This window comes from Zingiber officinale, chromosome 4B (genome assembly GCF_018446385.1).
Source record: "Zingiber officinale cultivar Zhangliang chromosome 4B, Zo_v1.1, whole genome shotgun sequence".
Lineage (NCBI taxonomy): Eukaryota > Viridiplantae > Streptophyta > Magnoliopsida > Zingiberales > Zingiberaceae > Zingiber > Zingiber officinale.
In genome coordinates this window covers 111,647,069-111,672,918 of record NC_055993.1, presented here as the reverse complement: position 1 = coordinate 111,672,918, position 25,850 = coordinate 111,647,069, and the positions used below count along the sequence as shown (strand labels likewise).

Genomic DNA, 25,850 nt, shown 5'->3' with positions numbered 1-25,850 from the left:
GTGAACTCGTCCAGTATCTGACGGTGGTAGAGGCGGTAGCACTACCAAAGGCTGCTGTGCCGGAGTCTGAGCCTGCCACTGAGTCGGTACTGGATACTGAGTCAGAGCTGGGGCTATGGGCTGCAGTATGTACTGAACTGGTGGCTGGGGCTGTAACTGATACTGCGTCGATGGCTGAATCAGATACTGAGGTCTAGAAATAGAACCCTGGGACTCCATCGGAATACTGGAATGCTCCTGACCGTACATGCCATATGCAGCTGCCGCAGGGGGGGCTGTCCTCTGCTGGCGATGCGAAGATTGGCCTTTCGGCCCCCCTCGCTGAGTAGCGGACTGATCAGCCTGTCCTCCCGAAACAGAACTCCCGGAGGCTACCTGTTGAGACTTCAGCGTACAGTCTCGTCTTATGTGTCCGGGCAGTTTGCAATGATAGCAAACTGACTGTCCCAAGGAGCACGCAGAGGTGATGTGATCTCGGGATCCGCATCTGGTGCAAAAAGAGTCACTAGTGGACTGTTTCCGGTTCTGCTGAGCAGACCGGGAACGTCCTGATCGTCCTGACTTCTGGTGTCGGCCAGATGACCCAGAAGTACTCTGATCCGTCTGAGTTCGACTGCTCTGCTGCTGTCTAGTAGTCTGTGGCTGCTGAATCTGTCCCGCAGTCCGATCAGTCTGCTTCCTCTTCTTGTCTGCATTCACTCTCTGATGAGTAGACTCAATCATGAGAGCTCTATCCAGTGTCTCGGTGTATGATGACGTACTAAAACCAGACATCTTCAGCTGAAGATGCCCGTCCAGTCCCTGGACAAACTGAAGCATACGAGATCTGTCATCGACCACTAACTCAGGACAGAATCTGGCCAACCGATTAAATTCAGCATTATACTCCATCACTGAGCGGTTATTCTGCCGCAGACTAAGAAAATCCTGCCGAAGAGTCATCTGATATGCTCGGGGAAAATACTGACTCTCGAATGCCTCCCTAAATCTCGTCCAGGTAATATGCTGATCGCCTATGATGGAGCGCTGTGTGTCCCACCAGATCTCTGCCCCATCTCGCAGGTGGTAAGCAGCTAGCTCGGCCTTCTCCCACTCGGAGCAGGCCATGTAAAAGAATGTCCGCTCCATAGTCTCAATCCAGGACTGAGCTATGCTCGGATCAGTCTCCCCGCAGAATAATGTGAATCGGCTCTTCGCCGACTCTGCTAAGGCTGGGATCCGTGCACGTGCTGTAACTATGTCAGTGGGCATCGCTGCAGCACTGGGCAAAACCACTGGGACTGCTCCTATAGGTAGTACTGATGGCGGAACTACTGAGTAGACATATGTAGGGGCCACTGAGGGTACGGTGGGTGGTACCGGGTAAGAAACAGCCGGTGCTGCCGGTACTGGTGCCGAATATGTAGTAATCGGTACATGTGTCTGCGGTGCCGAGTACGTGGTAGCAGGCACCGCTAGAGAGGGTGTCGGGTACTCTGCGGGTACAGCTGATGGGGGAGGTGCTGAATATGCCGACGGTGGTACCACTGGTGGTACAGTCGAGGTAGGTACCTCTGACGTCGGAACTATCGGGATCTGATACGCAGACGTACCCACAATGACCTGAGGAGTCTGCCCCTGGCGGACAGGCTCGGCTCTAGCAGACCTCTCTGAAGACTCTGTCTCAGGAGAATCTAACGGCCTCTTACGTGGCCGCCCACGTCTCGGTGCCGGTACACGTGTAGGTGGCATATCTGTAAAGAAATGTTACCCAGATATCACTACAGGTATAAGAACTGAAATTTTTCCTAATGTACTTATTTGCCGTCTGGAGATATCCTGTCGCTGCTTAGCCCCAAATAGAACCAATAAAACCGCGTCAAAATACCTCGAAATTCCGAAACGATAAAATCGACGAAAATCCGTACAATCCGAAATACCGAGAAATGCTTACGAAAGTAAGCCTCGTAAATCCGAAACCCGACAAGTAGGTATCGCAAAACTTTGCTCTGATACCAAATAAATTGGTATCAGATAAACCTCGAAAATCCAAAACAAAGAGCAAGTATCGTGTACCTAGCTCTGATACCAAATAAATTGTCACGCCCCAGGTAGTCCCTGTCCGAAGAAATTTCGGCAGCATCTCCCCTGTACGACGGACAATATGAATCTCAGTATACATATATCTATACCTCGGCCACACTCGGCCGGAACAATACAATACAAATAAGAAACAAACCACGCAGTTTATATCAATATTTCACACAGATATAATATATGCTCAATCCACGCAGTTTAATAAGGAAGAACGATATAAAACCAACAAAGATATACGTACACATCATACTCCACTACAACGAAGAAAACAAATCCACGAAGTAGTGTGAAAATCTGCAGCGGAAAACAAAAGCAGCAAACCCAAAGGTTCGACATAAAGTCCACAATACAAACCCACAGTACAAGTATATAAGACGCAAAAGCAGAATAAATCCGACAAAGAAAATCCTCGCGCTAATGGGGCTAGCGATGGAATATCTCCGATGGCCTCAACCTGAAAAGTAATAACAACGGGTGAGTTCAAAGAACTCACAGGTAATCCAATAGATATGTACAGCAACATATAACTACCAGTAATATCCTAAGGTACAGTCTCCTAAACCATACAACCTACAGTACAGTTTCCTAACAGTACAACCTACGGTACAGTCTCCTAACAGTATAACAGATATGCATAGCTGAAATAAACTGTAATAACCAGCGATAGGCATAAAGTACAGTCGCGAGGCTTGTGCAACTGACTGTGAACATACACAGATAAAAATAGTCAGAGCAAAAGCATATAACCTGTATGCATGTCAATCATATGCAATCACCAAAATGCATCAATCATAATTAATGCAATCTGTGCACATGATGCAAATGACATGGTCACCCCTGACGCCAGTCAGAATCTCACACACAATGGTGAGACCGCGTGGGTAGGGCTGTGACACCGTGCACTCTGTCGTCACTACCCCTGAAGAGTGACCGAGTGGACGGGATGCACCGGAGTACACCTATCCTCCAACCTCAACTATAGGAGGGAGCGCGATGCTCTCATCTCCCGGTACACAATGACGGGGAGGGACCCCGGTGTGCTACCACGCTGCCTATCACACTACCCATGAGTGGAGCCTCCAGCGGAGCACCACCGAGCAACCTACACACCCTGTGTGCTGTGCCACTACCCATGCAATGGTCACGTGGTGTGCAGGTCAATGTAGCCGGCCGACGAGCTCAACAATAATGGAGTCGTCAATCGCCCAGCATGCAATCATGCGATATGGTGCATGCGGCTACAGTATGTCATACCTGAACATATCCTCCTCCATATGTGTAGATGCCAAACAGATAAACACATATATAACAAGGATAATAAACAGCATAAATCCAAAGACATCACATATAACAATGATGTAAGTATCATGAATCCAAGAGCATGTATCACACATGTAAAGCAACTAATCCAGTAGAGTAGAGCACTATAGATATGCATCTCTATGAACACAGATAAGCATAGCAAGAAAGAAAAACATGCTAGACTAAGGTATAGATGCTAATCGTAGCAACATGTATCAAGTATCAAATAACTAAACCAGGGAATATGCTAACTACCAATCGTTAATAATCGCCTACAGATATAGAATAAACTATAACCAGAGAAGAGAAAGATCTACCAATTACTAGTAAACATATATAAACTGCACATATCACTAGACAATATCAACAAGATAAGTCAAAGGGTACCCGCCTCAAATAGAAGGTACAATCCAAATCCGAAGTCGAGACGCCCGTCTCGAATCAGAGTCCTGTGTCAAACAACATATATATTTTATTTAGCTAAATTTAAATGAAATAGCTAAATAAAATTCTAAAAACTAAATTAGGGTAAAACCCTAATCACGTCATCATTATCCTTCCTAAACTAATCTAACAATTGATTAGGGTTTCTCCATTAGATTAGATACAGTCCAATATCCAACTAAACAATCACACTTAACTTAACTAAATCCAATGGTCGATTAGGATTAGTTACCTAATCCCTAATCACCCATTAGATTAGGAGATCCTATCAACACATAAACCTATTTCGTATAGTAATACAATTTAACCCTAAACCAATACCTTACGTATCAATTAATACAACCATAATCCACATCTAAGTAGCTCACAGGGAATAGAACTCACCTCACTGATCTGAAGCCTCTGCCGACAGCACAATGAGAGGAATTTCCTTGCTGGATCAAAGAAACCACAGCAACTCTGCTGAAATCCTCCCCCACTTCAACCGAAACCTCAATCACAGCAAAGAAGGAAACATCCCAGAACCGATCTGTGGGTTACAGCACGTAATTGGATCCGATCTCTCCTTCCTAGCTCAAAACCGAAAGAAGATATCACAATTCCAACAAGGATCAAAACAGAAACAAGCCCTAACCTCCAAGATCGCAACCAGAGAGGGAAAAGAAGGAACCAGTTGCTTACCTTCGAAACCCTAGGGCATTCAAGCCGGCGATCGGATCGGGGGAGAGAGGGTCGGCAGAAACGAGAAGAAAAATCGGGGAAGGGTTGAGCAGAGGAAATCAAGATGATCCTTGTCTCCTTGATTGATCTCCGGCAAGCTCCGCAGATAGATCTACACCGGCGATCGTCGGCGTCGACTCGTCCACGCTCGGCGTCGGTTCATCCCCGTGAGAGTATTCAGAAAGATTAGAGCGAGGAGGAGGAGGCTTCGGCTGGATCTGGGCTTACTAGGCGTCGATGCCGGCCGAAGGAGATCACCAGAGCTCCCGGCTTGCTTCGGCGTCGCCCGTCCGCGAGAGAACAGAGAGAGGAAGAGGAAGAGGGGAGATCGGGGAAGGCAAGTAGGGATCGGCGGTTTTGGGGGAAAGGAAATAAGGAAAAAGGAATTATATAAATAAACATTTCCTCATTTAAACGGGTATCCCAACTCGGCTTTATCCGTACCCGAAATTAATCCCCGCAAAACCCGTCGTACGAGCTCCGAAAAATTCCCAGAAAATTTCTAAAAATTCCGGAAAAATTTTATAAGGCTATTTCTGCAATAACCCTATTTATTTAAATTTTCTGAGATCTCACAAGCCGCGTCTTCCGCTTGACTTCCTATGCTCCTAAGCTCATGCACACTTAGACACAAGGGTTAAACCAAACAAGACATAACTTAACTTGTTTGATCACATCAAAACACCTTGGAGTTCCAATAATCTCCCCCTTTTTGATGTGAGTAACCCAAGTTAAGCTAGGATAAACAAACATAATGTAAAGACAAATAATTTTGCAAATAAGATTTTTCAATGAAAAACGTTTTGATTATACCTCCCCTAGACTTAACATTCTTCTCCCCCTTTGATCACATAAAAATATGGGGTTCTTAACACGTCTAAGGTTTACTTTAACACTTTAAAAAAATTACAAAAAAAATTTTAAGTGTTACCAAAAAAATTTGGGCAGAAAAAAATTTATAATTAAGAAAATTTATAAGTAAGAACAATTTAATTTTCTAAGGTAAAAAAAAAATTGTGTTAAAAAATAATTAAGTTAGAAAATTTTCAGGTAGAAAAATTTCTTATTAAGAAAATTTCTAAATGAGAACAATTTAATTTTCTAAGTAAAAAAAATTCTAAGTTTTTGGAAATATAAATATTTTGAGAATTTTCTAAAACATCCCATAAGTGTCCAAGACGTCTCACTATCCAACTAGAGACTGCACGAGATCACCCTACCACATATCACTGTGAGTAACCAAGGGTATCACAATCCAGTAAGGAAATCAAATCCATCGTCAACTCTATCAATATCCTCGTGGGTCACCCACCAATAGGAGAATTAGTTGACAGGATAATACAACAAATGACATAATGTAGACACTCCACATCCCACATTCAACATAAGTAGAATCATCATGATATCACCAACAATACACCTGGCACACGTGCACACACAACATAGGTATGATCGACATAATCCTCTAATTAGTACACACCCAACACACTCATAACACAGGTATAAATCAGTGTGATACCTCCAACAATACATACCAAACTCATGTGCATAAATCAAAGTAGGTATAATCGACAATACACCTCAAACAACATTCACCTAACATATATATACACATATGCCAATAGTAAAATCAACGTAATACTTCCAACGAATCATAATAGTCACAAGTGTACACACAGAACAAATATAATCAACAAGATATCTCCCATGATACACCAAACACATGTACACATACCATAACACAAATTTAATCGACGTGATACCTTCAATAATACAATCAAACACGTACACCGAACTACATAGCTATAATCCACAAGGAACCTACAATACCCATATCGGAACCTATATGCAAATACTACCTGCAAATGAACAATCTACCACAGGACTCCTACAACACATAACAATCATATGTACACACAACATAGATATGAATAATCAACATATATAACCCAAATCAACCTGGCATTCCCTATGCTACCTTCTAAGTTATCCAACTAGGTACATACAGTCAAAAATTAAAGTCCACATGGAATAGGATACATCAATCCTCTATAGACTGATCAAACCGACAATGGTATCCGGCTAATTCAGTCTTTTAATTTCCACGTCCGTACCAGCCATGTACTCAAATATGGTCTAGATACCTTACTAAGCACAAATAACCCAAAGATTCGAACCTCTAAAAATAGAGTATGATAGTCCCCTATTGATCGGACCAACAAAACTAATTCGGTCATCTACTAACCGATCAAGAATATATTAATCCTCCACAAGCAAGTAAGGTATATCGATCCACGACTACCCGAATCAACAAGTGTAAATCGGAATTCTACTGCCCTATCTAACAAGAGTAAATCAATTATATACTAACGAAATTAACTAAGATAACATGGTATTCTACTAGCTAAGTCAACATGAATATATAGATACTATCCACTATCCAGCTAATAATAGCATAGGCTGATATGTGCCTCCATCTCCTAACCAACTAGTAGTAACAGAAGCTAAAACTACTGGTGGTATGCTATGAAAAATCACCAGACTTTAGTCCTTGATCTATATTAGGGTCGACCAAGATCAGTGGTTAACCCATCACATGTAATATGTGCTACAACAACTAGACAGGTACTAAATACAAAGTGCTAATACATGTCATAACTATCATAGTCAACAATGCATACTAACAAAAAGGTAGGATAACAGTATACCAACATACCTCATATAGCTTGGAGATGTTCTGCCGCTGTCAGGTCCCAAAATCTGAAAAGTCACATCGAAAAAACTAAAACACGAAATCCGAAACACGGGATATAAGACTCGTAAACCGTGCTCTGATACCAATAAATTGGTATCAGATAAATCTCAAAAATCCAGAACACATAACAAGCATCGTATACCTGCTCTGATACCACTAAATTGTCACACCCCAGAGGAGTCCTTGCCAGAGGAAATTCCGGCAATATCTCCCCTGTACGGGTGACAATTTGAACCATTTCTATATACATAATATACCTCAGCCACAGGCGGCTGGAATATACACACAACCACGTAGTTTATATGCAGCCTACGGCTGATACAATAAAAACACAACCATGCAGTTATATGTAAATCTAATAGCCCACTCGGTTGTACCAAAACCAAACATAGCGGAATACAATGGACACACATACAAACTAAAAACGAAAACTGCTAGCCGGCTAGGCTTACACCACACAACAAAACAACACTCCAGGAACAAAGCCGGAACACAAAGCTAAATACACAAATTCATATACCAAAATACAGATAAACAAAAGCGGAGACAAGTCTTCTGATGTGGCGTGGGGACCGGCAGACAAGATACTCCAAGCGACTCCACAAACAACCTGGTACTTGAAAAAGATAGTGTCCACGGGGGTGAGTTCAACAACTCAGCAGATACCTAGTTGGCATGTATAGTAAACTATAACAAATAGTAATAACTATGGAGTACAGTCTCCTGGACAAAAGCTGGAAATGCACAATAGAAAAGGCTGAAAAGAACTGTACTTACCAGGGCCTCCTATCAGAATAATCAGGTCGTCAGACTGAGAGTATCATAAATCCTGTATGCATGTCAAACATATGCATCCATCCAAATGCAGCATATAAGTGCAACAAACACAATCAGTAAATGCATAAATGCGTATAATACCAATGATAGTCCTGGTCACCCCTGATGCTAGTCAGCCATCTCACACACGATGGTGAGACCGAGTGGGTAGGGTTGTGACAACCGTGCACTCTGCCATCACTACTCCTGATGAGTGACCGAGTGGACGAGATGTTGTCAGAGTACACCTATCCTCCTACCCCAAATCATAAGTGGGGGAGCTCAATGCTCTCATCTCCCGGTACACGATGACGGGGAGGGATCCTGGCGTGCTACCACATTGCAGTACACTACCCATGAGAGTCCCAGCGGAGCATCATCGAACAAACTGACGTGCTACCACACTGCGTCACGCTACCCATGAGCGGACCAGCGGAGCACCGACAGAGATAAAACTGGCGATGTGCTCAACAATAATGGAGCAGACTATCGCGCAGCATGCAATCATGCGAATGATGCATGACACTAAGCATGACAGAATCCTGAACAGCACAGCAATATCCATATATATATAAAATATGTACCATAGAACAATGAACTAAATCAAAGGTACACAGACCAGATAAGGTATAAAAACCTAGATCCTGAACATAATAAACACATGGTTGTGTCACTACCCCTCTAAGCATGTATAATCAGGTAAGTACTAACGTGAAGTGCATAATAGGTAAACAAAACAAGCATGTAACAGGTATCGGGTAGTGATCAACTGAAGTAAAGACGAACATAATCATTACTAAAGGTTATAACCTACTAAACATATCAACATGACATTATCAAAGATAAGTCAAGGTACCCGCCTCCGATATAGATCGAATCAACCAATCCAATGTCGAGACGCTCGTCTTGAATCACAGTCCCAAATTCAAGATGGTCGCTGCTGGCTCACGATAGAAGGGTTTCCTACCCAAAACAGAATGACTGGTGTTGTGGATCGCCAGTGAACAGTGTTGGCCAAGCTACAAAGGCCGGTAGACAACAATCACAACCTCCAACTACAAATTAAACTCGCATCACTACCAATCTGATATCATACTTCTTACCTCAACACCAAACATCACTGTAGGGTTGTCAACTCTCTACTCACAGCTAAAGCAAGGACCTCCAAGGTGGATGGTAGAGTCAAGAGGCCCAAATCTGAATGCCCGAGCTGTTGAGTCACTGTCGAATGTGCCTGCTATCGAAAACATGAAGAGGGGCGGCAGTGGCGTCAGGTGGCAGATTATGGTCACCGAGGCGCTGGTCTCAGACTGCTCTAGCGGAGATCGCGCCAAGCCCCTTACCGGCGTCAGAAACGGAGGCTAGGGCTCAGAGGCTGGCACCAAGGAGGCGCTGCTCTGTGCAACGACGATCTAGGGCAGAAACATCGCAAATGAAAGGGCGATCAGCGCTAGGGTTCCTGTGGCCAACGGTGTCTCAGGAGGGTGAGGGAGTCGCAGGTCAGCCGGGGCTAGGGCAGAGGAAGAGCGGCATCGACAATCAGTGGTGTCGGCGACTGGGATCTCCCCGGCGAGTGGCGACTGCATCGGCAAGGCATAGTGGCGGCAGACGGCGCTGCTCAGCGGAGTGGAGTTCGCGTCGACTGTGGCGACCGAGGTCTACGCGAGAGGGCGATCGGCGCGGTGAGAACCTCCGCGACCAGGAGATGCTGCTAGGGTTTCGGCGTTTGGGTTTTTCGGGCGAGGATCGGGTAAGACGAAGACTCGGCGCTGTGTGGAGGAGAGGATCGGGATGGGCTCGGCGATGGCTTTACTTGCGAGGCGTGCGATGGTTTTGTGGCTCGGAGAGGAATGGTTAGGGCACGCATGTGGGGGTCAGGAGGAGAAACGGCGAGGGAAAGAGGAAAAGCACGTGGGGAAAGAAATAAAAATAAAAAGGAAAATGAACATTTCCTCGCTTAAATGGGTTAGCCGAAACAGGCTTTCCCGGGGCTCCATTTTTATCCCCGTAACCTAAGTCATACGAGCTCCGAAAAATCTCTAAAAATTCTGAAAAATTTTCTTATCATTATTTGCCATTTTTCGATATTTTACATAAAAAACAATCAACACTCACTTTGCAAATTTTAAATGATTTACTTCAAATAATTTGAGATAATCAAGATAATATTATTATTGATCATAGTGAATTTCTCTCGATAGTTTCAAATTCTTTAATAATTTATCTTATAAATCTCATCACATAATAACCACATTGTTTCGCATCTTGTTGTTGAGGAGCCTATGGTAATTAGAGACAAATTATTAATGATAAATATACACATTAAAATATATGTTAAGCATAATTACACATACCTAAATATACATTTTTTCAACCTTTCTTCCCTTGTTTGAATTAAATAATCTTAAGGCCATTCATACGTTAATAATATTTGATATATGAGTTTTTTATTGAGTAAAATCAATGTTTAATAAAAGAAATATGAACTCACATTTCCACTACATATTTCCAATCCTCATCACGAATGCGATGACTTAGGGAATACAACAAATAAATAACATCCTTGTAAGGTTCAATGACAGTGAAAATCCAATGGAAGCTGCACACAAATACATAATTAGTGCATATAATTTCTATGAATTATTGAAAGGAAGCAGTTGAAAGTGATGTTTTAATTCTTACCCGATATTACATGGCACCAAAACTAGTTGATCTGTTGATGCACACTCAGCCTATCTACTAAAATACTTGCCCTTTAGTTCAACCTTTCAAGCGTACCTATTTTGTCGTGAGTAGTTTTTGCCATATATGGGATGTTGTGTGGATTCTTAAATATAAATTTCTCTTTCTTGTTATCTTTTAGAATCTTTTTATAAAGATACATGTCATTGCAAACATAATAAAATTAACACACTAAACAATAAAATATCATTTTTGCAGAAAGAGTTGCTGAAATTGCTTAAATAAAGTCGCCATATGTAGACAACTACACAATTGCCTGAAATTGGCTCCAAATGATACAAAGGAATGATGTCTTCAAGGTGCAGAAAAGTTCATAATTATCATCAAACACATCATTATCTAAACGCATTGGTATATATCTTCTTTCATCTAGAGCATATTTACTATAACAATATAACATAGGTAATGGTCTTGAGACACTTGTCGACAAAGTATCTTTTCTTTTTTAATTGTTCAAAGTTCTTCCTTCGAAGTTTCTAATAATTTCAAATGTAAACAACTTAGATAGGTTGAATAATAAAATAAGTGACAATTTAACTTGAAATATAAATTCACATATACCTCATCTTGCTTTACTACCAAGTGTCGTGTCTAAGCCACATGGGTTCCTATGACATCACCAATTACTTCACGAATTGGATATGGCAAAGGTCTTGATTTATCCACTGCTTCATCAATCGAGACTCACATGCAATTCTTGGGAAATGGAACACCATGAAGCATTTTATTAGGTTCATTGATACAAACAATTGTACCATATGTAACAACATTTGTGCTAGATTCCAATGTTAATGCAACTGATTGACCCTAAAATACAAATTGGCATGTTGATTATATTAAGTTTATAACTATATAATATTAATTAATATAACTATAACTAGTGTTATACCAATAAAACATCAGCTTTAGACAAAATCTGTATGTCATCATCATCAATTTTCATGTCGTCTTCTTTCATGTGATGTAACTTCACTGAGTAACTGCCTTTGTCATCAATCGAAATGTCGCATGCACCCCTTTTATACATCATTGCTTCAAGTTTTTGTATATGTGCATCTTGTTCTGAAATTTTCATCCTTGTCTCCATCAGCTCCCTTTTATGCTTAGTGATTATATCTCCGGCAACATCAAATTTATTCCATGTTCGACCAATATTGAAATATATTGTTGGATTGATATGACCTCCAATACCCCTCACACACCTAGCATATTCTTTTGTCTCAAGTGCTTTGGTTAGTATATCCTCTTTTATCCCTTCAATTTTTAGCTTACCCTCCCTCTTTTGTTGTATATAATCATCCTGTCATGCAATATTAACAAAAATTATTACTAAAATTTTTTTTATCATTTCAATAAAATTGCATATATTATGTATTGTTAAATTACTTACAATCTTTTGTACTCTTTTCATCAAATCCTCACTTTCAAAGTCTCCTTTGTTGACTCGTCCTTTCTTCCACATAATAGCTCTATTAATGTTATCATCATCACATAATTCAGTCGCTTACAATAAGAAAAACCAGTAACTTTTGCTGACTCGTCCTTTCTTCCACATAATATGTGAAATAATTTTATGTGAATAAATTGGAGGGTTCATAAGGAAATATGCTAAAAATAAGTACTTACAATTTCTTCAGCAAAGTGTGCATATCCTTTATGTGAAAGCCGATGAGGATATATGTGTTGTTTTCTTCTCTCTTTTTGTTGATCAATTAGTTTCTAGTTATTTCAAACAAGTGGCATATCAAATCTGAATATAAATAATGACTTATGGTCAAGAGGAACACAATTTCAAGTTTATGGTGTGGGCATTACTACAAACTAAGTCTATCACCCTTTGACATAGATGTGTCAAGAGGAGCACAATTCTACATGCCATATCAAATAAGAACCTTTTCTATATAGGTTTTGTGTGGAAGTCCAAGTGTGAACCTTGAATGATTCTATGCATATCATTCTAAACTGACTTATGCACCTATGCTTTATTAGTGACCCCATGTTTGATAAGGCTGCATAAACAACGCAAACAAATCAAAAATCCAAAAACGGGCACCGTACAAATTAGAAAAACAAACTCTGCACACGTAGTTGTTGAAATTCAATCAAAAACTACCATTCTCCTGTGTTGGCTAAAACTGGTAATCAAAAACTAGCACATCAAAAGGAGATGTGTGACAGCTGTAATATGACAACTACCATTCTCATGTGTTGAGCACATCATATTCATATTGATTATGGCAGCTACGTAATCAAAAACTACCATTCTCCTATGTTAGCTAAAGCTCTTGTGTTGATTATGGCAAACATATGAAATATTAATGTGCTAGTTTTGGCAAACTTCCATTATACCTGCACACACGTAGTTGTTAAAGTAAAAGGATAGTGTCTAAAAAAGAAAATATACATAGGCATGCTGCATGCCCTTGCCAGGTCTAGTGAACCATGTGGTCAGCCTCTACACTGCACCTTCTACAGAACCAACTGCAGCTAGAATGGCATCTCTAATCTTCATTATCTTCTTTATGAGTAGAGAGTCAGTATGCTTGACCTACCATTTCCGTAGATGGTTAGGAGTCATGCTCAACCACAGGAGGGAATTCCTCTATGTGAGTTGATGTACCCTCCATTTGAATTGGAGGTGATATAAGAATATCATGGTTCACTACCCCTATCGGTTGTTCAACTTCAACTATATGTGAAATAATTATCATTTCACTATCAACTACATCATTAGTTGCCATATTAGGATCATTAATGTTTTTCCTCAAATAATATTATCCTAACTTTATCACTCCCACCATCCTTAATGAATTTGACATTACACATCTTGAAAAAGGTTTTACTCAGGGGGTTAAAAAAATTAAAGCCCCTTGACTTTTCAGAGTATCTTGCAAAATAATAGCTAGCGATTTTTAACTCCAATTTCCTTTCATTAGACCAATAGAGCCTAGCCTTATCTAGACAACCCTAGATTTGTATATGCCTAATATTAGGCATTCTACCTATACACAACTCGTATGGAGTTTTTTTTATCGCCTTACTAGGAACTCTATTGAGTAAGTAAATCATAGTCTTGAATGTCTCACCTTATAAAGACTCCAATAAAAAAATATCATCATACTTCTCACCATGTCTTTTAAAATGCAATATCATCTCTTTGCTACACCATTCTGTTGAGGTATACTAGGCATTGTACCATGATTCCGTACTCAGCAAGGTAATCCACAAATGCCCAAGGATGTTGTTTACATAATCCATTAGATCTACCATAGTATTTACCACCACAGTTTGATCTAACAATCTTAATCTTCTTACCAAGTTAATTTTCTACTTCATTTTTGAAGAGTTTGAACATATTTAGGAATTGCAACTTCTCATGAATAAGGTGCATATATCTGTATCAGGAATAGTCATTTATGAAAATGATAAATTATGCTTGATCATTCCAAGAACCCTTAGGGAAATATGTATTCATATGTATCAAGTCTAAGACTCAATTACATCATCTTGAACCTTTATTACTTTTATTAGTTGTTTTCCCTTTGATACACTTAATGTAGATGTTAAAATCTGACATACTAAGGGAATCCATAATTCCTAGTGATATTAATTTCTATGTATTATTTAGAGATATGCCATAAATGGCTTAAACCTGGATGAATTTTCATTTGTCAACACCCGTTTCGTATCCTATATGTATCACAATATTATCCATATAAGTTTCTGTGTCTAATTGATGGTTGAAATATATAAGTGCACGATTGTCATTAAGTAATATAATATTGATTCACCAGGAATATAAATTGAATACTAGTCAGAATTGTAAAACAAGCTATCTAGAACAATTTAAATCATGAGGATCTTGAGAGCCAGAAAATTAATTAAGATAGCAAGATGAGTCTTAGAAGAAAATCAATTTTAGGGATCAATTCTTGGATTTTAATTTCATCATGATGATTGTTAACGCCCTAAATATTATTCACTTCCTTATCTCAATGTTGATACGTACAAAGGTGGTCTATCTCAAGATAACTTGTATGGACTTTTAGAATTATACCGGTGTGTCTACCCAAATGTGACACCGATTTTCAAGGTAGCCTTATTAAAGCGACCGCTTTCTCATGGATGCTCTTGTCACAATTTCCCATTGTCATCTAGGTGTTATCCCCTAGTTCATGGCATCGATTTGGGGTAAACCCTTTAACCTTTGTGATAGTCAATTGTGTTCTTGTGAGGTTTTGAACTACTTTTATGGACAAATCCTCAAGACTCAATCCTTTTAGGTAAGAGAATTTGGTTCACCCTTCGATCTTTCCCGGTGTTTCACAGGATATGAAGATGCATGATTAGTCTTATAATCATGTATGTACAATAAGGTTGAATCATGGATCAACACATCATATAATAAAAAAAAGATGAATAAATATATAAAAATAGTATCAACAATACATCGGGTTACTCTCTCATCCTATAATTAAGAGTACTTCTCTATAAATATGGAGTTACAATCAAACAATAAGAAAGAAGACATTTTACAACTCAAAATCAAAGAGAAGAGGAGAGAAGAATACTTAGTCATGTGTTGATTGTCATTTTTGAAAGAACTCCAAGATTGATGGGTGACGAAATCTTCGACGGCTCTTTGAAAATGACTCTCTCGCTAGGGTTCCATGTCATGGGGAAACACCTCCTTCTAGGGAAGGGGAGAACCCATTGATTCCCGATACCTCAATAGATGCCTCCCTTAGTCCTTTTATAGCCTCCAAGGATACTAAAACTAACAAACATTCCTAAAAAGTTGGGGGCACTTTCCTAAAATATAAAATATCCCCAAAAAATAAGGGAGTGCAACCAACATAACATGAAAATAATGTTTTGAGGCCTAAAACTTGACTGTTACGAGTTCCACCCTATAGCAAATTGTAGATCTTAGAATGAACTTTGATTTGATAGGTTGTGGGCCATGTGACACAATCTAACTCAAAAGTTATGCCTGTTTTAAATTTGATCTATTGTATGGCTACTTTTCATCACGGGGCAGCAAAGAACATGGTTGTGTTGGGCAACACGGCATGACCATGTGACCAAAACGACTTGACTATGTTCCACACTAGATGCTCCAATTTGATGCTTTTTAGGTGCTTCTTTGAAACATCCCCTAAGCTATCTTAAATAAGTCATGTTTTTTTTTCTTTTTTATTTTTTCTATTGAAAGTCTCAAACATAGAAGCACTTGAATTCATACATAAATTTCAAACTTATCAAAAGTACCCAAGTAGTTCTCAAAATAGTTATCCACTAGTAAACATTAAGTACTAGTCACCAAGTTTCATAATTTATACTGCCTAAAGAAAACATCTAAAGAATGCGGAACATGAGCTGGAAGGTCTTTGAGGTTTTACTGCCTATGTCTTGAGCCTACTCACTGGTCGACACCTCCTGTCTCGTGCCCGTCATCTCCTGCAACAATCAGGACTATGAGTATAAAGACTCAGCATATTCAAACCATAATATGCATTAATTAATTCTTATAACCAGGTGTTCTAACAAGAAATCGACACTAATTAATTTTGACCCTTAGCTATTATATTGCATAAACATAACTAGAGCATGAATGTAAACATACTTTTTGCATAGCATAAATAATTACATAATTAATGCATAAACATAAGTATAACTAAAGCATGATTCTTAAACCTAACTTAGGCATAAACAGAAGCATAACCAATGCATTAACATAAGCATAACTAAAGTATAAACATATACATAACTAAAGCATAATCACAAACATACTACGTGCAAAGCATAACTATGAACATACTACTTGCCGAACATGAACATAGCTACTCTAGGTCTTAGTTTCATATTATTGTCCCCTAGCATTGTTGGTAGGGGTCTGATCCTTGGAGCGGAAACACCTATCCTTACATACTATAACTAATATCTTTGGCAAGCTTCCTGAGCATTGGTCCCGGGACGTGTCTTACCCATAATGTAAGCTCCCCGGGCGTGAGTCCTCGGATTGAGGCTTGCAAGCTCCCCAGGCAAGGGTACTCAGATCACGACTTGGTAAGCTCCCCAGGTGTAGGTCCCCGGATTATAACTTGATAAGCTCCCAAGGCTTGCCCGAATCATAACTTATTAACCATCCCAGGCTTACCCAGGTCATAACTTGGTAAGATCCCCGAGTTTTCCTGGATCATTAATTGATAAGCTCCTTGAGCTCTCTCGGATCATAACTTGTGAAGCTCCCCTGGCTTGCCCAATTCATTACTTGATAATCTCCCCGGGCTTGCCTGGATCATAACTTGGTAAGCTCCCTAGGCTTGCTCGGATCATTACTCCATACATCTATAAATTATAAAATTCTGAACCTTATAAAAGTTGTTCTCAAGTTCATAAACACATAGGGCATCTTATCGTGGAATCTGTAACATACATACTCCTAATTTGTGACACAAGGTTTCTATTTTCTAATAACCTTAGAGTACATGAGGAAATTACGTCCCACAAGTTCAAACTAAAATTTCATGCCCTAACAATTGATCAAGGAACAATGATATCAATTTTCTAAAGACCTTAAAATCTAAACTTAATATATATTTACATATAAATTATCTAAAGTATGGTTGATTCCCTAACGACCTAAACCCTAAAACTTGAAACTATTATATCTTACAAGGTTATCAAAACACATGATTGAATCCATAACATCCTAACCTTAATTTCAAGACTATCATGTATCATAAAGTTATTAAAAACATGATTAATGTCATAGCATATTAAACCCTAAAATCTAAAACTAACCTATACTACAAGGTTATCAGGCATGATTACTTTCATAGCATGTTAGACCCTAAAATCTGAAACTAACCTATGATATAAGGTTATCAAACATGATTTCTTTCATAGCATATTAAACCCTAAAAATTTGAAACTAACATGTACTACAAGGTAATAAAAAAAACATGGTTAAGGTCCTAATATCCTAAACCTAGAACCCGAAGTCTATATATAGGATACAAAGTTATCATGATAAGAAGTAAGAAGAAATATAAGCATAACTAAACCAAATTTGAAATCTATATATGTATATTAAAAGGTTATCAAAACATGGTTTGTACCATAATCTCCTATAATTAGAATCCAAATTTAACCTTTAATATATAAAGATATAATGATAACAAGTATGAAAAACATAAGCATAACTAATCCTAATTCGAAACATATAAAGATATCATGATGAGGAGTAAGAAGAAACATAAGAAAAACTAAACCAAATCTGAAATCTATATATGTATATTATGTTGAATCGACAAGCACTAGAGAGGGGGGGGGGGGGGGGGGGGAATAGTGCTCGTGGCTTTGACTTTCGTTTCGGAAAACTTAACGAGTAAACGCAACGGAATAATAACACAAACACATAGAAAAGACACCAAGGATTTTTTACTTGGTTCAGAGTCTGGGACGACTCCTACTCTAAGGCCCGCACGTAAGAGTGTTTTCGATGGGCAACACTATAGCTTCGGAAAGATTACAAATAAGTACAATAAGTGCAGTAATAAATTATATCGACAACAAAGTAATCTCAAACTCAGAGCTTCTGGTTGTCATGGTCAAGTTCTGGCTTCGTCGGAACGTCTTGTTGGCAGTGCGCAGCTGAAAGATCACTTAGAATTCGTTGTTTCCAGCTTCTGCTCGAAACAGCTTTATAAAGCTCGTTGAGGGTGCCTCCAACACCCTGGAGGGTGCCCTCAAACCCACCGACTTCGCAGCGAAGATGAGATTTGAAGAACTTGCCCCTTATTCGCCTAAGGGTGCCCTCACGCCAAGGTCTGGGGTGCTTTCAAGCTCCATGAGGGTGCCCTCACGCCAGTGTCCAGGGTGCCCTCAAGCTCCATGAGGGCGCCCTCACACCCTGCAGCGAGGTTGCTTCTCTAGGCTCACTTCCTGCAAAAATATGTTAGTCCAACATACCCTGCAACACAAAGTTAGGATAATAGAGATATGTAAAATTAAAGTATTTGAGAGTCACTAGACTGTTCGGTTCTGACTTCGAATTTCCATCCGGAAACCCTAGGTCGAACCGACACCTATTGTTTCCTCACCAAGGAACGCATCCTCACCTAATTTACTCAAGAGAGTTTGCATGTTGCCAGTTGATCATCTAGACCAACTGGACTTTTGCTCAGCGCCTGAGGCTCCAAGACTTTCCGCTAGACGTCCGCTCCATGACCCGCCCAGTCTTTCACCTGGTTCGCAACACTAGGACTTTCCACCTAGAGTCCTCGACTCTAGAACTTTTTCCCGAAGCCCTCGACCCGCCAAAACTTCCCGCCTAGGGTTACCACCCCCTAAGACATAGGGTTACCCCCTAGGATTTTTCCACCTACCTAACTGCAGCTAGGACTTTTGCCTAAGTACCCTTAGGACTTTTGCCTAAGTACCCTTAGGACTTTCCTGCAAGCTCATTCAAACACGTTAGATAACCAATAACCTTAACTTTGAACCTCTTGCCATTATCAAAACTTAGATTCGATTGTCGAATGCTTTTTACACCAACAATCTCCCTCTTTTTAATTATGGCAATAAAATTCAAAGTTAAGTAAAATAAGTATAAATGCAATATTAGGAATCGAGTAATTGCAACTAGAACATGTTAAGTAACTGTAGTAAATTGAAAAATGTTCTAATTTTCACTTTAATCTTTTATTTACTTTTACTTTCACTTTCCTCTCCCCCTTTTCCATATATCAAAAATATAAAGTATAAAAAGGGATGAAAAGAAATGATAGTTTGCTCCCCCTGAAAGGAAGCATTGTTTGTTTGAAACTAGTAGTTCAAGACTTAAAGTAATAGCTTAGCAAATATTATCTAGCCAAAAATTCAAAATAATACGTTTGCAAGTCAAATTAAATTCAAGATTAAAACCAAGTTAATTTAAATTGAAGTTTTAGTGAGTACTTAGTCAAAATTGAAAAAACATTTTGAAAAATACTAGGCTCAGATTTTTTTAATTCAGACTTCAAAATAATTTAATCAAACCTTAAGTCCAAGTAAAATATTTTTTAAGTTCGAGTCAAAAATTATTTTTAAATCCAAGTAAAACAATTTTTAAATCCAAGTAAAATGATTTTAAATTCAAGTAAAAATAATTTTTAAATCCAAGTAAAATGATTTTAAATTCAAGTAAAAATAATTTTCCAAGTCATAAAAGAATAAAATAATAATAATTTTCAAGTCAAAATAATTTTGTTTTAAAATCAAGTCAAAAAAAATAATTTTAAATTCAATTCAAAAATACTAAGTCAAAAATAATTTTAAATTCAAGTCAAAAAAAATTTTTTTTTCAGTCCCCCTTGAGTCCAGCCAGCCAAAAATAATTTAAATTTTCATAGTCCAAGCATGAGTAACCAAATTATTTACTAACAACTAACTGTCTAACCTTTAGTTACTTGCTATTTACCAAGAGGTACTAGCTTTCACTTAGTTAGTCAAGTTAAGTAAATGTTCCAGTTAGTTTTGACTAAGCACGGATCACTTAACTTGATTAATATGATTTTGGTATTTATTACCCAGACTTATGTCGATGCACAGACATAAGCATTCTTAAGCCTAGGTAGCACCCTATGCATCTCATACCATTCTAAGTTTTTCATACACAAGCAAGGTAATCTTGGTGTGCTTGTGAGATGCTCTGGCTGAAACTAGGGGTACATGTTTTCTAGGGGGTAAATTCCTAGGCTAAATCCAAAATTTTGAAAAACTAATAAAATTGAGATTTTGAAAAATATTTTGCCTAGGATTTGAAAATTTAGTAACAAGCTGAAATAGAAGTAAAACAACTCCAAATCTATAAAGGATGTTTATCAAATAAACTAGAACAAATTGTCTATAGATAGAAAGTTGAACACAGTATAGAGAAATACAAGAACTGATCATGTCGAAGCATCGTCAGTAGGTAATGGTAATGGTCGCTCGGGGGCCCAGAGAGTCTGAAGAATCTGATCAAGTCTAGAGGTCACGTCATCCCAGAGAGCAGTCATCTCTCCCCGGAGTGTGTTGAAGCTGTCCGAGACTTACTCCTGTAAATGCATTGAGGACTCCTCGAGATGAGCAAGGCAATCCTCGACGGACAGTGAAGTCGAGGGTCGGGTCGAAGTCGAGGGCCGAGTCGAAGTCAAGGGTTGTGCTGGAGGAGGATCCTCAAAGAGTTCTGCCTCGGCGAGTCCCTCTGAAGTGTGTTATTCTGCACTAGATCGACTACGCTACATCATGAGAAGAAAGCGAGGAGAAGGCTTCGACGTTATTGCTCTTTGTTGCAAGGTGGATTTCTAGCGCTGCGTCACAACAGTGTGATTTCTATCTAGAACAATGATGAAGTTAAAAAAGGAGATATTGTGCTAAATGGTATTGAATTTAGATAATTTATCAAAATGATATGTTTTAACCATTTCTCCCCACATGATACAAGATTTAAAAACATATTCGGCATAAAATAATATCTCCTTCTTATGTTTCATCTTCTTTTTTCTTAAATTCAAATTTATTACTTGCACTATATATTGAAACATTAATACGATACGGAAACAATATCCTTACAATCAAAGATTGAAACTTCAACACTATTCGAGATTGTGAGGGCACCAAAATTAATATTAGACAAGACCCCTCCAATGTTTAAGACGCCAAGTGAGACAATGCAATATTCAAACAGTTGTAATAAACATGTTGTTGATAGCTTCCATTTCAATTATAGAGACCTAACCCTTCTACTAGCCCCGATATGGCATTATTTATGTAGCCATGAAAAAGAAACAAGTCCTCAATTAGATAAGCTATCACCATTGCCCCTATTCAAGAACATGATTGTCTTTGTATCCCATGCATCCACATAGTTTATGTGATTTTGTTATTTGTTTGTTTGTTCAATGATATGTAGGATTTCAGAACCGTGCGCATTTAAGAGGTCGTAAATCAATCAAATGTTTATGAATAAATTTGATGTACAACTTAACAAGAATTTATTTATGTTCATTTAATATATATTAGGTCAATTAAGCTAGTTAATATTCATGAACAAGGATTCTAAATTGATCATGAATAATATTCACTAACAAAACTTATGAATAATATTTATCAACAACACTGTCATAAACATGACAAATAACTAAAAAAAATTCAAAATAAACAAACAAGGTTGTATAACTAATTAAGCAAGTTTAAAACTATAAAACTTTCAAACAATCAAATAAGTTTGAACTAAGAGTTTAATAATATTTAGACAAACCAAGTTCGAGATCATAAAATAAATAAAAAAAATCAAGACAAACTTGAATAATTATTTCCACAACTTAATTTATTTTAGATTCAATTTGACTTAATTTAATTACCTTATCAAATAAATTTGAGCACAACTTAATTATTTTTTTTTTTTTTTTTTTGCCATTGGAATCAATATTAGTTGAGCAGTTCCTTTCTAAACATTCACTATCCCTTTATAATTGTCCTTTACTTTGGAGTTCTTAAGTTTGGACTTCCGAAAAGGAATGTGCACCTTGATGATATGGATAGTACCATCTAATTTTTTAAGTCATACTTAACCAAAATCTCAGAACTGAGGTATTATAGTATTTTCTTATTGCATGCAATTCATCCCTCCCCTCTTACCGGCCCCGCTGCACCAACAAGTTATTCACCCCTCTTCCTTTAGCATCCTTTCCAAGGGTTATCAACACCCTAACACAACAACCTTAAGTGATTGAATCACATAAACTTGGACATGCCATATCAAACTCCTTTGTACGTGTCGGTTCTACCAGATGCAACAACACACACATTAAAAAATACATACAAACCAAATTTAAATCCTTTGCCAAACACATCAAATAATACGATTGAACACAACCATTTAAGGCATGTATACACTAACATTAATGTTCCATTTTAGAACATCATCGAGTCAATATTAGAAGCAAGTGTTACTCATAAATGTACCATGTAACAATGTCAAAAATAGCGCCATCACATTTTGCATTGCTAAACAAGATTATTTTGACAATATTCTCAATGTAACTTCATAGATTGCAAATATGTATACATGATACTTTATTACAGATTGAAAGTAAAACTAGTTGCAACAATATTTGGTAGGATGATCCACTACTCGAGTGGAAAATCAATTTGTCCATTATGAGATAAATTCCAATATAGCATTACCTACTCATTTATCCATTTGTTGATTTCATCAATAAACCTTTGCTCATGCTCCTTCATGACCACTTGTCCTTCCAAACGCACACCGTCCTTAGGCAAAGGCTGCTTTAGAATGACGGCACAAGGGAAGATATAGTCATGCGTTTTAGGGGAAATAGAGTTGGGCATTCCCCATCCATAGTCTGTTTCATAAAACTCTATCCATCTCCAATCTGACAAAACCAAAATATTGTAGCTAATTGAAATCTTATATGGATCTTCCTTGAAGTTGCCTGAAGCCCATTCCGTAAACTTTGTTGGTAAACTTTCTTTAGCATCTTTAATGAGCCCGACTAATTCTGCAAGTGATGCCTTCATGATTTGCTCACCGGTTGCTGTGATAGTTAAGGGATAGAAACAATTTCCATAATAGCCGGCCTTTGGCAGTTGGAACAATAAATGACGAATATTAGCAGGAACGATGAGGCACACATCTCCAATGGCACCGATTGCCCGTGTTCGACATTTCCATATAATTGCAGCGACGACCTCAAAGGTGGTGAATTGATTGGATGTCTCTTTTGAGATTTTTTCCTTCAATCTTTCGATGGTTTGAATTGAGAAATCATACATGGAATTCACAATGTCAAACTTGGGTGTGAGAAGTGAAAGTGATGACTTTGAGTGCATTGGAGAGGCGGGAATCGTGTCTGTATACCAGATTGGATCGATAGAGGGATGAGTTTGACCGCAAGCAATCTCGCCGATGGCTTTTAAGAATTGTCCAACGCCGATGCCATCAAACACCAAGTGATTGAATTTGAGTCCAACAACAAATCCACCACATTGAAAATGGGTCACCTATGCTTGCACAATTTAATTAATTTACATTATTATTTGAATAATAATTTATGATTATAAAATGCAGGAATTTTGCAATTGCAGGAAAGTATTATTCAAAAACTATTTTTTCTTTTTTGCAATTGTTTTACTTTACAACCAACGGACTGATTGATTTGGTATCTTATTTATTTTTAAAATATCTTTAATTAAATTTAGTACATTATTTATTCTTTAAATCTATCATAATGCTCATATTCACGTTAAATTTAGCATTCACTATTAAAACACGTACTGAAACCCTATATCTATCAATATAAAACAATGGCCCCTCTTTGATGCATGTATTATATGTTTGACTGGTAAAAGTCCATCAAGATGATCATTAAAGTGTGTTTTAGCCAACACAAATGATGTTTTTGTGGTTAAAATAAAAAGTAAGAGCATCAATGGTCTTCTACGTGCATCATGAAAATAATGGTGGTTTGATAATGATATTTTAACCAACAGAAGATTATCAAAGTGTTTTAGCTAAAATATCAAAATGACTTCTTTGTTGTTTTTTTAGTGATTAAAATGATAATATAAGACTGTATATTAATTAATGTCCTTACTTTTGTTTGACAATTAAAAGATCGATCATCAGATAGCTAGCTAAGTGTTTTGATCATGATCTCAAGTAAAATGCCTTTAATTTAATTATTCTCTTCCTTTAATTTTTTATTTCCATAAATTTATTTTACATGGAAAGTCTATTAGATATAATCCTATACAATCCAATTTTCTAATTAATTAATTATAGAAGTTGGTTAAGAATATAATTAAATTTGAAATGATAGAACATATATATATTTACAAACCTGCATCATCAGTATCATTTCTTGTTGGTTCAGATGAGCGGGACAACTCGGAAGCAGCTCCTCTTTCACCACGCTACGGGGGATCGCCTCCCAGTCATTCAGGCTGCGATCTGTCACCGCCGCCTCCACAAACCATACGCCCTCGCCATTGCAGGCCACCTCCATGCGGTCGCCATAGAAGACAAGGCGGCCTGCTACGGGGTAGTACGGGACAAGAGCCTTGGCCAAGGCTTCCCGGATGACCTTCGCCGCCGGTAATATCACGCCACGACGACGGGGCTCACGGTTATTGTTTGGATACACGGAGATCATCTCCTGCATGTAGGCCAACCTCACGGCGTGGTCGATGGAAGAGAGAGGAAGCGTGGCGCTAGGCGTTGGCTCGCATGGTGCTACGAGCTCCTCCGCCACCTTCGTCACCCAGGACGCCATGCTCATCTCCTAACTGCTCCTTCACTCTATATATAATTCTTTTTCTTATGAGAATCGCTATATATAACAAAAAAAAATAAGAATATACATATATGATATATTTAATATTTTGAGAAGCATGTGATTAAAAAAAACCAAGAAGTATTTTAAAACCACAAGTTAACATGAGATTTTAAACCACACATGCACTTGCTTCTAGATAACATATATTATTATAATACTAAAATTTTGGTGAAGCAAATTGAAGTGTAATAGTTATTTCTAATGCTCATGTATTCAATTTATTTTACGAAATTGAAGTGTAATAATTTATTTCTAAAGCTCATGTATTAGGTTAATAATGAACCCTATTTTGTTTTTGCCCTAGCTCATTCATGAGGTGCCAAATCTTGAAACCCCGCATTATTATCGCTAAAGTATTAACCAAGTTTTTGCGTGAGTTTAATTTCCTATTCCAAGCAAGCTTCGTGCATGGTCAGAGAATTTATGATAATACAATAAATTCTCATGAATTATCTTATATATTCCTTGAAGAAATAACAAAGCTAATAAAGATTTAAGACTTTGCAGGTGGATGTATTGAAGCAAAAGATGGAGTAATTACCTTAGCATTTTTTTGAGAGCGGTCCCAGTAGAAAAGGTGTATGGTAGACTTAATTGCCATTAAT

General features: G+C 38.2%; 1 protein-coding gene and 1 long non-coding RNA gene across 2 annotated transcripts; both read right to left on the bottom strand.

Moving 5' to 3' along the window:
• Window positions 1-3,775: 3,775 nt before the first annotated feature.
• On the bottom strand, window positions 3,776-4,865 carry LOC121977848. Its single transcript, XR_006111058.1, has 3 exons — window positions 4,504-4,865; window positions 4,207-4,391; window positions 3,776-3,827 (listed from the first exon to the last, which is right to left on the bottom strand). It is a non-coding gene; the product is annotated as an uncharacterized LOC121977848 (long non-coding RNA).
• Window positions 4,866-22,907: 18,042 nt separating this feature from the next.
• On the bottom strand, window positions 22,908-25,218 carry LOC121976068 (acyl transferase 5-like). Its single transcript, XM_042528063.1, has 2 exons — window positions 24,751-25,218; window positions 22,908-23,911 (listed from the first exon to the last, which is right to left on the bottom strand). Exons 1-2 carry the CDS (start codon window positions 25,186-25,188, stop codon window positions 23,075-23,077), a joined length of 1,275 nt encoding a protein of 424 aa, XP_042383997.1. The 5' UTR covers window positions 25,189-25,218; the 3' UTR covers window positions 22,908-23,074.
• Between the last annotated feature and the right edge of the window lie 632 nt (window positions 25,219-25,850).

Bases quoted from the DNA above. Each gene is read 5' to 3' on its own strand.
- LOC121976068 (XM_042528063.1), bottom strand. From the start codon at position 25,188: ATGAGCATGGCGTCCTGGGTGACGAAGGTGGCGGAGGAGCTCGTAGCA. The intron at 23,912-24,750 runs GTTTGTAAATAT...GTGCAAGCATAG, and splicing joins AAATGATACTGATGATGCAG to GTGACCCATTTTCAATGTGG.